The sequence below is a fragment of the Torulaspora globosa genome, chromosome 4 (genome assembly GCF_014133895.1).
Source record: "Torulaspora globosa chromosome 4, complete sequence".
Taxonomy (NCBI): Eukaryota; Fungi; Ascomycota; class Saccharomycetes; order Saccharomycetales; family Saccharomycetaceae; genus Torulaspora; species Torulaspora globosa.
In genome coordinates, this window is record NC_050730.1 from 532,840 (window position 1) to 547,904 (window position 15,065).

At 45.0% G+C, this 15,065-nt stretch overlaps 6 protein-coding genes across 6 annotated transcripts; 3 read left to right on the forward strand and 3 right to left on the reverse strand.

Moving 5' to 3' along the window:
- Positions 1 to 19: 19 nt before the first annotated feature.
- Positions 20 to 2,545, forward strand: SPC98 (Spc98p; the record flags this gene model as incomplete). Its single annotated transcript, XM_037283562.1, has 1 exon — positions 20 to 2,545. The coding sequence occupies one exon, from the start codon at positions 20 to 22 to the stop codon at positions 2,543 to 2,545; it is 2,526 nt and encodes an 841-aa protein (XP_037139458.1).
- A 69-nt stretch (positions 2,546 to 2,614) lies between these two features.
- ESBP6 (Esbp6p) lies at positions 2,615 to 4,567 on the reverse strand (the record flags this gene model as incomplete). The annotated part of the gene is made up of 1 exon (XM_037283563.1): positions 2,615 to 4,567. The coding sequence occupies one exon, from the start codon at positions 4,565 to 4,567 to the stop codon at positions 2,615 to 2,617; it is 1,953 nt and encodes a 650-aa protein (XP_037139459.1).
- Positions 4,568 to 5,451: 884 nt separating this feature from the next.
- NAF1 (RNA-binding snoRNP assembly protein) lies at positions 5,452 to 6,849 on the forward strand (the record flags this gene model as incomplete). The annotated part of the gene is made up of 1 exon (XM_037283564.1): positions 5,452 to 6,849. The coding sequence occupies one exon, from the start codon at positions 5,452 to 5,454 to the stop codon at positions 6,847 to 6,849; it is 1,398 nt and encodes a 465-aa protein (XP_037139460.1).
- Positions 6,850 to 6,902: 53 nt separating this feature from the next.
- Positions 6,903 to 9,767, reverse strand: MSH1 (mismatch repair ATPase MSH1; the record flags this gene model as incomplete). Its single annotated transcript, XM_037283565.1, has 1 exon — positions 6,903 to 9,767. The coding sequence occupies one exon, from the start codon at positions 9,765 to 9,767 to the stop codon at positions 6,903 to 6,905; it is 2,865 nt and encodes a 954-aa protein (XP_037139461.1).
- A 195-nt stretch (positions 9,768 to 9,962) lies between these two features.
- SET1 (histone methyltransferase SET1) lies at positions 9,963 to 13,082 on the reverse strand (the record flags this gene model as incomplete). Its single annotated transcript, XM_037283566.1, has 1 exon — positions 9,963 to 13,082. One exon carries the CDS (start codon positions 13,080 to 13,082, stop codon positions 9,963 to 9,965), a length of 3,120 nt encoding a protein of 1,039 aa, XP_037139462.1.
- Positions 13,083 to 13,653: 571 nt separating this feature from the next.
- Positions 13,654 to 14,916, forward strand: ORC6 (origin recognition complex subunit 6; the record flags this gene model as incomplete). The annotated part of the gene is made up of 1 exon (XM_037283567.1): positions 13,654 to 14,916. One exon carries the CDS (start codon positions 13,654 to 13,656, stop codon positions 14,914 to 14,916), a length of 1,263 nt encoding a protein of 420 aa, XP_037139463.1.
- Positions 14,917 to 15,065: the final 149 nt, after the last annotated feature.

The following is a 15,065-nucleotide window of genomic DNA, read 5'->3' on the forward strand; positions in this document are numbered from 1 at the left end:
CTGGCACGTCTACTAACTGATGCCAAATTCAGCTGGTCTGATGAATTTACAGGTTGCTCTTTATCCCGTTGTCGAAGGGTTAGCTCCTCTAACCTTAAGCGACAACACTATTGCGGCTCTCTGTCATGAACTTGAGCAAATACTCAATTCACCTTTGAGGTCCACTGCCCAACTACACTCCTTATTGGATGCATACAAATCTCGAATACAAAACACTCCTGAGAATCAATTGAGATGGCAAAAGCTGCTGAACGTGATGCAAGTTTTGTTAGAAGTGAATGATCAGAGAGAGATCATACGGTATCTCTCCGCGTTTCAGTCGATGCTGATAGATGAAATAGCGCCAAGACCAGCGAATTTATTGGGCAGAGAGGATTCTCCGCTAACGTTGAAGGGGTTGGAAAATCATAACGGTTTATTAAGTCCTTTGCGACCCGTCAGCCTACAGGCAGACTCCTTCGAAAACTTGGAGAGACTATCGAACCGCCGTTCGTTGGTTTCCTCATACAAAGATTACGGTGTTCATAGATCAGCTACGTTACATGCATTGAGCGAACCTTATTATTCGAAAATGGTTCCGGAAGCCGAAATTCTAAGATTCGTTCCCTATACACTACTGGCAACAACTTCTGATTTATTCCCCTTAAAGTTAAACAGAGTGGATATACCGAGCAATATTTCGAACACAGTAAGCGGTCTTTTGCATTTGATCTTTGAAGCAGGTCTTTTATACCAGGAGCTGAAACGCATGGTAGATCAATATAGGAACTCAGACATTTCTCCTTTGAAAAAGGCCCTCATAATTCAGATTGATAAAGTTTTGAGAACCTATAGTGGGTTTGTCAATTCACTTGCCGTGTCAGGCAAAGCGATGTCTCTTTTGTCAGTATATTACGAGATTTACGATCATATTGTAACACTGCGATTTTTTGAAGGTTTCACAAAGAATTTCGAGAAAACATCTGGTGATTCCTATCTGATGATATCTAAGTCACTAGTCTTCCATGGCGATCTGCATATAAGGCGCTTGACTTGTGATCTGTCGGAAAATTTGCTTTCCTTATATTCGGAGTATCTGCTTAATTGGCTGACTCTTGCAAAGTTAGATGCCACGAACGATGAGTTCTTTATTGAACGAATTGATGCAAGCAATGAGCTTTCTGTGCGGCTGAATTTGACAAAAGTGCCAGATTTCATACCGAAAGGTATCGCTTCCAAAATTTTTGTCATAGGCAAGACTCTCATCTTTTTGGGGAAATATTGTAAAGAGCTCCAATGCGTTAGCGATCTGTCTCGAAAATATAGGAACCTCTACGAGCAGAAAAATGGCAAACTGTCTTCCGAATTCCACGAGGTTGTTCACAGGCATTATAATGAAGTCACGAAAAAGACTGTAGACGTCTTAATGCGAAAGTTCAATTATAAGAAAGTAGTTTTTGTTCTAAAAGACATATTACTCATGGGCAGAAGCGACCTGATAGATTTACTAATAAGAAAGGCAAGTGCGATACTAGGTGCCCCATCTGCCTCTCTGTCGAGCTACGAGCTTACACGCTTTCTGCAGGAGTCAGTCCAGCAATCCTCGCTAAGGAATTTACTTGGCAGAGCTGACTCCAATCATGTTATTGGCGGCCTCGACGCTAGAGTGCTCGACCTCGGGCATGGTTCCGTAGGTTGGGATGTTTTTACACTAGACTACCTGCTTGACGGGCCGCTGACTGTTGTGCTGAATGTTAACCGAGCAGATGGAAATAAGGAATATTTGCGTATCTTCAACTTTCTGTGGAGATTTAAGAAAAACACCTACTTTTACAATAATGAGTGGCTTCGAACGAATCAAGTTCTTAGAGATTTTAAAAAGCTCGCGCAAAGCAGTCCACTTGTTAGGGATCTTTCAAACAAGCTATCCAAAGCGGACGTACTGCGATGCCTGCTACAGCAGTTTAATTCAAAACTTGAGAATTACTGCTTCAGAAGTATTATTGATGAAAACTTCAGAAAGTTCGATGGCATCCTGTCGTTGACCAAAACAGTCAATGATAGTCACAAATTTCCAACTGTACGGCTTAAAAGCGGTATCTTGATGCTTGATGGTATCTTGAGGCCAAAAAAAAGTGTCTTTGATGGGCAGGAACAAACCAAACAGACCACAAGGTTGTTTAACATTGACGAACTGGATAAGATGCATAATGAGTTTTTGAACTCTATTCTCTCACACCAATTACTCGCTTTTGGCCCCAATCACAGGGTTGGCATGTATTCTGGACAGCCATACCCAACTTCGTTGATACTTATTCTAAACTTGATATTTGAGTTTATTCATTGTTATGCCTTATTGAATAACGCCGCTCATGAGATATTGATTCAAATGAATCTACGAGGGGAACCGCAACTGCTGAATAACTTACTGGTACAGTTCAACTCTTGTTTGAAGAACATGGTGGCTGTCTACAAGAGTTTCAAGGAGTCATCTTATTTGTTTATTAAAGATTTGAGAACCGACGGAGACGATGAGCTGGCTAAATTAGGTACGGTACTACGTTAGGTTGATATGAATAATTAAGGTTGGACGCCGAAAAATATGTAACAATAACAGCTAATGCATTTGATTGAATTAAACCTTCATCGGGTAAGCCATTCTTAATAGATACTTCTTGATACCAGACCCGAGTAATAAATCATATTTGATTTTCCTTTCGTTCAGGGTAGCAAGCACCTCCTCTAGGTCCCTATCGCTGTCCAATTCATTGCTCGGATCATGCTCACCGTCAAGCTTCCATTCCTCAAGTTCCAAGTCAGTAGCTTTTTGCCTCTCAATGAGCTTCAACCGAATAGCATATTCTCTTAAAATGAGAACTAAAATCAATGCAGCGCAAAAGCAAGAACCAGCAAATATCTGCGTATGCAGATATGGATTGTCTTTATCACCTGGTACAGTTAGCGCCTGTGCGACTAGTTCACACACCAAAAGAGGTGGTGAACTAGAAAGATTCACAAATGACCAAGAGGTCAAAAACTGATGTGGCGGCACGTTATCTGCAATTAACACCGTATTCATGACATTTGCTACACCAACGCAGCTGCCAACACAGATTGAAAACATGAGCAACTGTACAAAAGTGTGAGCAGGAATCCAAAACGCAAACAAAAGTACAGTAAGAAAGAATGTCAAAACGATAGTTACATTAGCTCTGCCGAATTTATCACCTGCCAAGCCCATCAGTGGTCTGCCAATAGCTTGGGCAGCATTCAGAACAGCCGTTAAAATGGAACCCTCATGAGCTGTCATACCACGCGCAATAGCGTACGAAGATAATGTGAACACCATTAGACTGTAACCCAAAAGTGCAAGGCTGCACCATAAAGCGACCAACGAAACGAATGGATTTCTCACTACCCTAATGTCGAAAATCTGCTTGAATTGCGAAACAATAAGCTTCCACGATCTTAGTCCAACACTCGGTACAGGGTTTCGTTGTTTTAAAAACACAATTGCAACCAATACGCTTACAGTACAGGTTATAGCCAAGACACGCAAGGCCGTCTTAGTGTTTCCGTCTTGAGAGATCATCTTATTAGCGGCCAATCCATAAACGACACCTCCAGCACCAGTGCCCATCATTGATAATCCCATGGCAACTGCTCTTCTCTTCAAGAACCATCCTGGGATCATTGTCGTGGCCGGCACAAATATGAACGAAATTGATGCCCCGCTCATCACACCTTGAGTCAGATAAAGCTGCCACAATTGAGTCGCAAATGACGCCAAAATAAAACCAGCTAACATCAAAGCAGTACCGAAAAGCATCGTAGATTTTATCCCAATGATCCTCATAATAACCATAACAAATGGTGAACAACCTTGCCCCAAGGCGACCGTCAGACCGGCGATCAGGGCATAGTCATACTTTGTAGCTCCTGGAAACACCTCCTCGTTCAAATAGAAAGCCAGAAACACACCGAACCCAGAGTTACAACCCCATGTGGAAAACATCACCACGCACATACAAAAAGTAACTACCCATCCATAGCCGCCATCGGGAGGAAGCTCCAAATCACCAGTGGATTTGTTTGTGAAGACTTTTTCGACAGTTTGACGATCTGAATCGTCATCCAAATCCTTGTTCCCACGGGTTGGTGTGTCGCCATGCCAAGATTGAGCAGATACTTCTTCATCGAACGATTGCCTGACGGGAAGCCGCCCAGAACTCCGATTATTTACCAACCTTATGGCATCTTCGACGTCAAACCGTGACTCTAAAACCTTATTTAGATCACTGCTGTCCTTGTCCGTCTGCTCATTGTCGTCCTTCACCGCATCAACGATCTTGGTGATTGTTCTCTTTAACGACAGTTTCAGTGACTCGGGGCCATTGATGGACGCTCGACTGTCGGCGGAAGACGTCTTCGCTATAGTTGTAACTCCTAATGTGCTCGCCCTCCGACTTCTTGGCACTTCCTCACTAGTAGAACTCGATTGTGAGTACAAAGAAGTGACTCTCTCAAGACCATGACTGTTATACGACTCTCGATCCTCCAAACACTCACTGGACGAAACCGAACTCATCAAATGTCGAAGAAGACTATTGTCGGGTAAAAGCTAAGAAATGTGTCACACACAATCACCAGCTTGCAGGACTTGGCAAAAGCTCAAAACACCAATCGCTCACCTCGCTTATGTTCTTTTCCCCGTAAACCCATTAGTTTCAACATCAAACTCTAGCAAACAAAGCCCATTTCGTCCTGGTGATATATATGACGTTGTATATATCAATTACATAGCCTTCGGTATACTATCTGATCTATCGAATGTGACTAACCTTTGTCTTTTCTTTTTTCACAACTGGCTGAGGGGCAGCGACTGTGATTTCCTATTGCGGTAAAAGTCCGCTCTAGCGCCGAGAAGGGCTGTGCCTTGGACGTTCAGAGTGACTTAAGACATTTGTCCGAGATAACCGCGGTTCCATCCGACTTTTGGGAGCCTGGAAGATTGGCGGCTATATAAAAGAACGCTAGTTGTTACATGTACCTTCGTTCGCTGTTCGCAACTACCTGTAATAGTAACGATAGTATCGAGACGTGGAACTGGGGAATGAGAGGTGGGCAACAGCACTGCCAGGCGTTGGCGTGCTCAGAGATTGTCTGTGGAGCTGAGTTGCCGCGCAATTGATGAGAGACAGGAAAACCGGTGATGGAAGTGTCAGCCAAGGCCAACTGATAGAGAAGTACTTCTAGGACTGGAGTAAACCCTACCAGCGACTTAGGGCTCGAGTATGGGATATGGAGATTACAGGCTGTTGTCATGTGACTTGAAGTAGTAGTGTCACATGATCAGCTCTTTCTGCGGTGAAATTTTACGAATCGATCCATACAGCACAGTATAGCTTCTCATCTCGAGGAAAATCATCAAAAGAGACCGCCAAGGTTATCCTAGCCACTTATCGACTTTCAATGAGTTCTGAGGATCTGTTTAGTAAGGCTCTTGAGAACCCAACGGACTCTTTGGAGGTAAAATTGCCACAAGATGATGTTGATATCGGTATAGTTGAGACCAGTGATGAGGAAGCACAAGATAAAAGATCTTCTGCAGCTTCCTCGTCCTCTGATGGAAATAGCGATAGTGATAGTGATGATAACTCGGACAGCTCGAGCATTGCTGCGCAAGATGAGCAGGAGGTCGATGACGACGATGAAGAAGCGAGTCCTGAAGGTGCAATCAAATCCAAACACGAAATTGATGAAGAACCGATTCCTGGTCTGCCTGACGGGTATGAGATCAACTCTAATGCCAAGATATCAGAAATTGGTGTGATAAAGTCTGCTTTTGATAATAACGTAATTATCCACTGCCTTGAGTCAGGTGAAAGAAGAGTATTGAAGGAGGGATCTATCCTTTGTCTTGAGGATCGTACCTTGATTGGTACACTGTGTGAAGTGTTTGGTAAGCTAGAGAATCCGTTTTACAGAGTTACTTTGCCGCCATCCAGACAGGCGCAGTTTGCTGAGTTGAAGGAGCGGGTCGGTCAAAGGGCTTTCATCGTGGTGCCTGAAGCGCATTGGGTTGATACATTCGAGCTGAAGAAAATCAGAGGAACTGATGCATCCAATGGATACGATGAGGAGCTGTCTGAGGACGAGCAAGAATTTTCCGACGATGAAAAGGAAGCGCTGTACAAGAGGTTGAAGAAAGAACGCAGGAAGAACAAAAACGTTGATATCAAGGATCTTAAAGGCAAAATTGAATCCGGTAGCATTAAAAAACCAAAAGTACAACGCCAACCAAAGCAGTACCCAAAAATGCAGCCTCCCGTAGGAATGACACAGCACACTTACCGATCGAGAAGTTCTCGACAGGACGACACTCTTCGTCAACCTGTTAGCAGTGCACCGCTACAGCAACAGGCATACTACCCGCAAATGTCCCATGCCTCTGCGGTACCATACCAAGCTCCTATGTTCGGGCAGCAGGGACCGCCTATGCAGCAGAGCGGTTACTATCATCCGCCAGCACAACCATTGACCGCTCAGGGCCACCAATTTTCACCGGTACCGAATCAGCATATTCAGCAAGTTCCACCTCCCACTTACAATACGCCGTATGGTTCGTTGCAATCCCCCCCTTCATTTTACCAGCAAACACAACAAGTACTTCCAACTCAACCATACCCTCAGTATCAGCAGGTACCCTTGCAAGTTGACCACTATCATAGTGTTGGAATCCCAGGCGCTCCACAGCCACAGGCCAATATGCAGCAAGTATTACAGTTACACAGCCTATTGATGCAACAGCAACAACTGGAGACAAACCAAAAGCAAAGTCAAAAGAAAGAGTTCAACTATGATGAATGATGGCTTATGGTCAGAAAAAAAAATTATACTTCTACCTACAGTAGCTGATAAGTTCAAGACAGCAAAGCCTTAGCGACATTAAATGCCTTCTCAGGAAAACCTGCAGTCCGAGCGACTTTAAGAGCATCAGATTTTTCACAGATGCCCGGGCGCAACTTGTAATCATAACAAAAGTCGGTCTCTGAGATGTCGATAACGCCGCTTTTGAAAAAGCATGCCTTCTCAGCAAGAGCCGAATTATCATAGGATGTCATTATTTCGCGAATTTCCGGGCCGAAGTGTGTAGCAAATAGAGCCCTGCAGCCATTCTCTTCGGCGAGGTGGTTCAAGGTGGCATAAGCGATGCTGACGCCTTCTTTTCCACTAGTTCCACGTCCAATTTCATCCAAGATTGCCAGGGATCTCTTCGTGGCACCTTGCAAAATGAAAGACGTCTCGATCATCTCGACCATGAAAGTGCTCATCTCATTGTATAGATCGTCTGCAGAGCCTACGCGGCTAAAAATCTTGTCAACCAAGCCAATATGAGCACTTGAACAAGGGACAAATGAGCCTATTTGAGCCAGAAGCACTATGATGGCATTCTGCCTTAGGAATGTGGACTTACCGCCCATGTTAGGCCCTGTGATAACCCATAATTTACCTCCATCGAGTTTACAGTTATTCTCGGTGAACTTTTCCAGCGACCTATTCATGATGCCATCTTCAACCATGATATGACGGCCGCCGATGATTTCAAGCTTATGACTGCGGTCGACTTTCGGACGGGTTAGATTCTTCTCCTGTGCCAGCACTGCGAAGGATGATAGAACATCCAGATGAGCTAAAACGTCAGAGATAGCTCGAATTTCATTACTCTTTTTTAGAAATGCGGTCTTAAACTTATTGATTATCCGTTCCTCCTCACTTTTTATCCTGAGAACTGCTAATTCAAGCTGATAGCCTAATTCAGACCATCGCTTGTGCGACAACCATCGGGTTTGTGTTGATTGCTGCAAAATATGTAATGGGGACTCTTGAAATTTCTCACCATCTTTAATGTAATCATTGATCCGCTTCAAATTGCCTGCTGTCCCGAGAACATGTAACGCATACTCGCCAGTCTGTTTTTGCTTCAAAGTGACGGATTTGGCGCCCAGCGTGTCAACTAACAATGTATGATAATCTTGCTGCAGGGTCTCCCTTGTATTGAGCAAAGTCTGATAATGTTCGTGATACCCCCGGAGTGTGTCACTGTAGGTTGGATTTACGACCCAAATCTCAGAACCAGACAAAATGCTTATATTTGATTCGGGATTTTCTTCAATCTCACCAGCTTTATCACCTTGCTCTTCTTGTTGCTTTTGCGTTTCTGCAAGGTTTCTTTCATTCAAGTTTTCTATAACCTCGTTGGTCAATGCGTCCTGGAAAGCTATTCTCTCAGCGAGGGACGATACTATATTTCTGGTCTTTTTGCTTGATGATGTTACTTGTTCTTGCAGATAAGTGCGTAACTTGACGGCTGTCTGTATTGAGCGTGCAAGCTGCATGAGCTCCAGCGCTTCTCCTCGACCAAAGCTAAATTTCTGCAGTATGCGCGGTATATCGTGAACCGTCTTCAGCATTTCAATAACGTTCTCTCTAACTTCGGAATTATTTCGAAGAAATTGAACCATACTCTGACGGTCTTGTATCTCTTTTAGATCAAGGGAGGGACCTGAAAGCCATTGAGTCAATAACCGAGTTCCAGCCGGCGAGACTGTACGGCGAATGGTGGATAGTAATGTACCTCTTTTCCTATTATCTCTAACAGTTCTGTGCAGTTCTAGGGCAGCGGCGGTTCGTGAATCTATCTGCATAATAGAACCGGTCAACTGCCTTTGAGGTATTTGAAAGTTCATAGGCAAATCGGGCATATGTTCACTGACATAAATTAGGATGTTTCGCAGCGCAGCAATCTCCTTTTGACCAAAGTTTCCTAATTGAATCGTGAGTAGCTTCAGATCCTCCTCCCTCTCCGTGGCAGCAAAGAGGTTATAGAAGGAATCCATGGTTCGATGTCGTGTCGGAAGCTTCTGGTACTTTAGGAAGTACTTCTTAAGCTCTACAAGCTCCGGATACCAGGAACCGGACTCAAGATTGTAAGAGAATAGCGAATCATCAAGCAAAATCTCTTTTGGCTGGATTCTCGTAATCGAGGAAACTAAGTCCTTCAGCAGAACCTGTTGGACAAATATCTCACCGGTCGACACGTCACACCAACATAGGCCCGTTTTCAAGTTCGGATCGGCTATTCTGTCCACGCAATTCTCCGGAAATTCAATATTCAACAGGTACGTGTTCTCTTGAAGATTCTCAAAAGCTTCATCGATGAAGGTTCCTGGTGTCACTATCCTCGTAACTCTTCTGTAGAACTTGTTGACATCGTTATCTGCGGCAGACTCCCGTTTGAACTGTTCCGCAATGGTTACGCTGTATCCATGAGTATTGACCAGAATCTTCAAATGTCGGCTCAGTTGGTGCACAGGGAAGCCCGCAAAGGGCACTTTTCCACAGAAGTAGCTTTTCTCTGTTAACGATAAGTTCAGCTGAGGCCCGTACTGAGAAGCATGCTCGAAATATAGCTCATAGAACGATCCCATCTGAGTGAGAACAACATGATCTTTATAATGGTCCATAAGGTCTCTCACATACTGTAGGGAAGGCGGAAGCGTTGCTTTGGGTTGCTCAATTCGCTTTCGGCCGGTCTTAGGTGATGAAAGTGGTGCCGAACTAGTATCGATAGTACTGTCTTCATCTTGCTTCGATAACTTATCACTCAGAACCACTGTCAGTTTTGATATTTCTGGCGCACCTGATTGCCCTACTAGACCATGATTGAATCTCAGAAACGGTATTAGAGATCCACAACGCCCTGAATGTCGTGCAAATAGTCGCATCAAGTGACCTTGGTGTGCTCATCTTCTTGAAAACAGTTCTTGTTAATTAAAATCAGGTCGCTGTAAAAGTGATTGACATCGCGTCGAGTGACCGTCGCTTAGCAACCAATAGCTTTCAATTTATACTGCACAAAAGATCATTAAAGCTATCTACTCTTATGGAAAAAAATCTTATGGCATGCTTATCGTAGGTTGTTAATTCAAAAACCCTTTACATGAGGCCGCACCACACAGGCACGGCAGTCTCTCCTCATCATCTGTCTCTCGCTCAAACTTGTAATCATATGTCAGCTCTTCATTGGCCGCAATGTCCCGTAGGGCGTAGATGACGATCCTCTTCATCCCGCCGACTTTGATTATCTTCGCGGTACAGCTTGGATCGCAGCAGTGGTTGATGAAACGAGCAATACCACCCTTTTTGGTGGCATCAATAACGGTATTCTCGTCCACTCTGAACAGGTAACTGGATCCTATGCCCTTCTTAATATATCTTCTCTCTCTCATCTCCGCCACAGGCTGTCTTATCCTTTCGCCAACATATTCAATGATCATTTCTTTGGCAGCGATAGGTTCCAGGGCGTACAAACCCCAATTATGAATGGCGGAGCGAGCAAAAGTAACCGGCTTCTTGCGCTTGTTCAGTTGGTTCAATGATAGTAGCTCCGATTCTGTGCCTATGGCGGCTCTCTGAGCTTCAATGTCCTGCTGAAACCTTCTATTCGATGCTCTGTTATCTCTGGATGATGAAAGCTCTTGAGGTGTCGATTCACTAACTTCTGCGCTCTCTGATTCTTCTTTAATAACTTCAGGCGTTCCGTCCTGACTTTCATTGTGAACATTGACTGTGTTAAGGGGCTGGTGAATCTTCCGACGATGGGGAAGATAATATGACTTCAGAGTATCCGGTATTTTTCTGAACCCATCAGCCTTGAAAGATCCGCTCTTACTTCGTAGTTCTTCAATGAAAGAAACCTCGTTAAATCTCAGCTGCGCATCCTCAACGAAGCTTTCGCTATCTTCAAGCAGATGAAGTTTCCAAACTTTATACTGCAGTTTGGGGTCGGATTGAGCCTCATTTGCCGCCTCAACACCGACTACTTTCCGCAACAGCTTCAAATCTTCTTCATCTTTCACTGTTGCTTGCAGTGCCTTCAAGCTTAGATGTCCAGAGGCACTATCGTCGCTGTAGATGGGTTCAGGAATTTTGCTTGCCCGTGGTCTGTATAAGAGAGGAATTTTCATTAATTCATCAGCCTTAGCGGAGGACAGGGCAGTCCTCCCAATGGCATCAAGCTCCGGTGTAGTTGCCTCTGTATCTTCTTTGACATTAGCTCTAAAGGCTAAGTCTTTTTGATCCATATCAATGTCACTTGTACCTTCATAATCAGTAAAATTCTCCTCCTCGTCTGTTCCGTATGAAGGCGATAAGGAGATAGCTGAAGGAGTCGGTTCCTTTGAAGTCGAGTCCTCGTTCAACAGATGAGCCATCGGTTTGACAAGCTTAGGACGCTTATGGTTCCTGGTCGCCAGCGAATCCAGTGAGTCCAAAGCTCCTCTCTTGAGCGAATTATATTTGCTCTTTTGTGCGTTGCTTCCATACAGGTTGAATACATCAAAATCGCTGTGCACTGAATGCTTTTTCTTAGCTTCCTCAGCCGCTTTCAAAGCAGCTTCTCTTCTTTCTCTTTCTTTAGTCTCTTTTTTGGCTAGTAAATCTGGGAAATTAGAAGGATTCAAAGTATCGAAAACTGTCGGTCCTATCACTCTTTTTCTCAAATCGACGTGCAATGCTCGTTCCAGGTCCTCTATGACGTAGTTTGTAGCTGCCTCGATAAGTGCTTCCCTCGAGGCATAAGTTCTCACTTTAGGGGCCTTAGGCACTGCTTGGATGGCAGTTTGGTTTCTATCGATCGTCACTTCTGCTCTGGCAGGTATCAGTCGTAGATTAATCTCAACTGGAATATTCTTTGTTCGTGATATCATTGTCATCCTCCCTGATTCCGTGTTCATGCATGCTTTTGCTAACTCCTCATCGTCAAATACAACGAAGATGCCGGCAGGATGATCAATGATACGGGTCCATCTGTACTTACGCAACATCATCTTAAACTCCTCCACTCGGAAGCCGTGATTCTTGGCAAAAAACTTTGAGATGCAGAGCACTGGACGGTTATTGATTTGTCTCGCTAGGTCGTAAGGAATCCTCTTGCGAGAAATTTGCTGATCTTTCACCTTTTCGACCTCTTTGGCGGGCTTTGACGCTTTCAACAGTTGCTCCTTTTGTCTTTTCAACTCATCATTAATCCTCTTTGCTTTTTGGATATTCTTGTTTACCAGATCAGAGATAATCTTCTCTAAGATGCTACCCTTGTTTAGCGCAACATGAAACTTGGAGCCTAAAATTACGCAACCCCTGCTATCGTGCTCTTTGACCGCCTTGTATGCTGCCTGCACGGCTTCATTGATCCTTCCCTCAGGATGGTTGTATCGCACCAAGTAAGCGTGAAGAGGTAATGCATTGTTGGGATCGTTGAAGGCTTCAAAATGGGAGATCTCACCAAATTTCCTAAAGTAGTTCTTTACTGAGATGTCATTGATGATGCCTACTTCGGATGCCGGCGATATGACAATCTCGATCGGCGGAGGCGGGCCTACCGAATACTTATCGTACGGTATACGCGAAACAGCCAGCATTTTGTTCCTCAGCTTCCGAAACGAAGTTCCGGAAATCGCTCTGGGCCTGGGATCCACGCTTTTCTGTTCGGGATGTCTGCCTTTCATGACTGATCGCAGCTGACCTCCGTAAGACTCCTGAGCAATCACATACCCGTTAGGAGGCAGTGTCGGGTCCTTCTTCCAGGAAGACATCTCATCCTGATGAATGAGCCGCCTCGCAATCGGATCAAAATAGTGGTACTTGGATTTATGAAACTCCGAATCATAACGGATTACGGGTTTTGGCCTCTCCTGAGCCGAGTCACGCTGTCCAATGCAGTCTGCTGATCTCCTGAGACCTGCACTATAAACATCTTGACTACTCATCCCCCTTGGAAGGGGGGATGAATCGTATGGATCATTCCGTGTGCTGCCAGAGCGATCGTTGAGGGTGTTCTCGCTCATATTGTCGTCATAAAGGTCATCGTAAAGCTCTGAACCGTTCCAGCGTCTGGACTCCGCACCATGCGGCCGACTTGGCGGCGATTGATGTCGCTGAACTGGCTTGCCGTACCCATTTTGTGCGCGTTGTTGTGTTCGATGCCAGCCTTGAGGACCAGTCGGGAAAGCTTGATATGGTCGCCGATAGTATCCAGACATGAATATACACAAAGATACTGAAACCTTTGGGAATGAATTCACAGGATACTATACGAATACCTGCCCTATGCTTGTCCTCTCATCGTGTAATCCCATGACCACCAACGTATGGCGACCCATTTTCAATCGGTACTAAGGCGACGGACCACGTATTAAGCGAGAATCACAGCGATATTCAAATGGTGAGAGTGGCTCTGAGACGAATTGGACGAGATAAGTCTATGCTCTGCTATCTTGTGCTTTGCTAATGGCTACTGATCCCATGGTGGATGTCCTCTCGGTCGGCCGGCGACTTCAGGCCTCATCTGGCTGATTCTTGGATCTTTAGTAGCTGCTGCGAAGCCGAAGAACGGCGTAACAACTTGCTAGTAGACGAAAGCGAACTAGGAACAGGCGATGAATGGATCAAACTCTTCTGTCCTCTGGAATCTCAAGAATGCTATGGTCCGCGTCTCTGGATACTGCTTAGAGTGCCGAAGATTTACTGCGGATCGACATCTATTCAAAAGATGGACAACAAAGAACCATCGATAATCGATCTTGGAGCGAATCTGAAGTAGTGGGAGAGCCAATGTCGAATACACAGATCCAAAAATGCATTAGGGATGTATTGGGTATCGATGATGAAGAGAAAAGTGACTGGAATCAGAGTCATATGAGGAAGTTGTTGTCAGCCACGTCGACGCTCTACAATGCATCTTTGAATAAGGTAATGTTGAAACAGGGGGAAGAGACGGCAAGGTGCCACCTGTGTGCCTACATTGCAGCCGAAAGGTTGGCAGAAAAGCATGTGAAGGATCTTCAATATTACATGGACAGAATTCCCTTGGAGCCGAAGAAGATTCGTAACTTACTGGAGCTCTTCCGGCAACAGATATTCCAATCGTCGCCAGTCAAGAATTTCAGCTGGACTCCCAGTCCTAAAAAGAGGAGGTCTCCTGTCAAGGATGGAGGCAGGTTTACCGCCAAGGATCCGAACGAGTTACGGAAGCAATTGTTTGGGACGCCAACCAAACTGCCGCCAGACGTTGGCACACCCCGCAGCGCGATCGAAGTCACGGCTTCCAAAAGCAGCCCAAGTCCGTCTAGGGCCAGAAGAAAGCTTGCATTCGAGGAAGATACAGTAGACGACCAATTCGAATCTCCCACCAAGAAGAGACGCACTGCACCCCCATCTAGCAGCTTAATCAATGACCCAAGAACGCAGGTCGGAGATGACGAAGCGTTGGACTTGTCAAGCAATCAACCTAAAGGAAAGAAAGCAAGAGAGGCAAGGAGACAGGAGAGTCCCAGTAAGAAAAGTACTGGCACAAGAACTCAGTCCAGAACGGACAACTGCCTGCTGCGAAAGAAGCACTCTAAGGTGGCTTCAGCTGAGGTGATCGATCTGTGTAATCAATTCGAGATTCCCAAAGACGTCGCCTACAGCATCCTCGATCACTACGTGGCCTACGCGTCTTTCTTAGTCTGCCCCTGGCAGTTGCTCTGCGGACTAGTGCTGAATGCTACCTTAGTCGTGTTCACTGAGAGAAGGAGGAAAGACCCAAGAGTAGACCATCTCATATTCGAAAAGATGGCAGGCCTCATGAAAACCTCCCGAATAGAGGACATCATCGAAACACTGGCTCTCGTCAAAGAGTTGCTCGAAGGTGAGAAATGGTTTAGAGATTTGCAAGTCAAACACAATTACTACGATGGTGCATGTTACGAAGAAGCCATATCGGCAAAGCTCGGCTCTATGTTACAGCCGAACAATATCCTTGTAAGCGACGAGCAATTGGCCAATTGGAGAAGGAAGGTCGAGCAGGAATTGTCTCTGAGAGACCTCGAGTGAGGCAGGAATCACAAGCTAATCTTCGATCTTCATCGTCTTCGCACGTATTATATGATCTGAAATTTTTCATCACCTGCATGGTAACGGATCCAAAGTGTATCTAAAGGCCAGTAACTACGATGTGGTGATTCGGAGAGATGAGTCTCTTG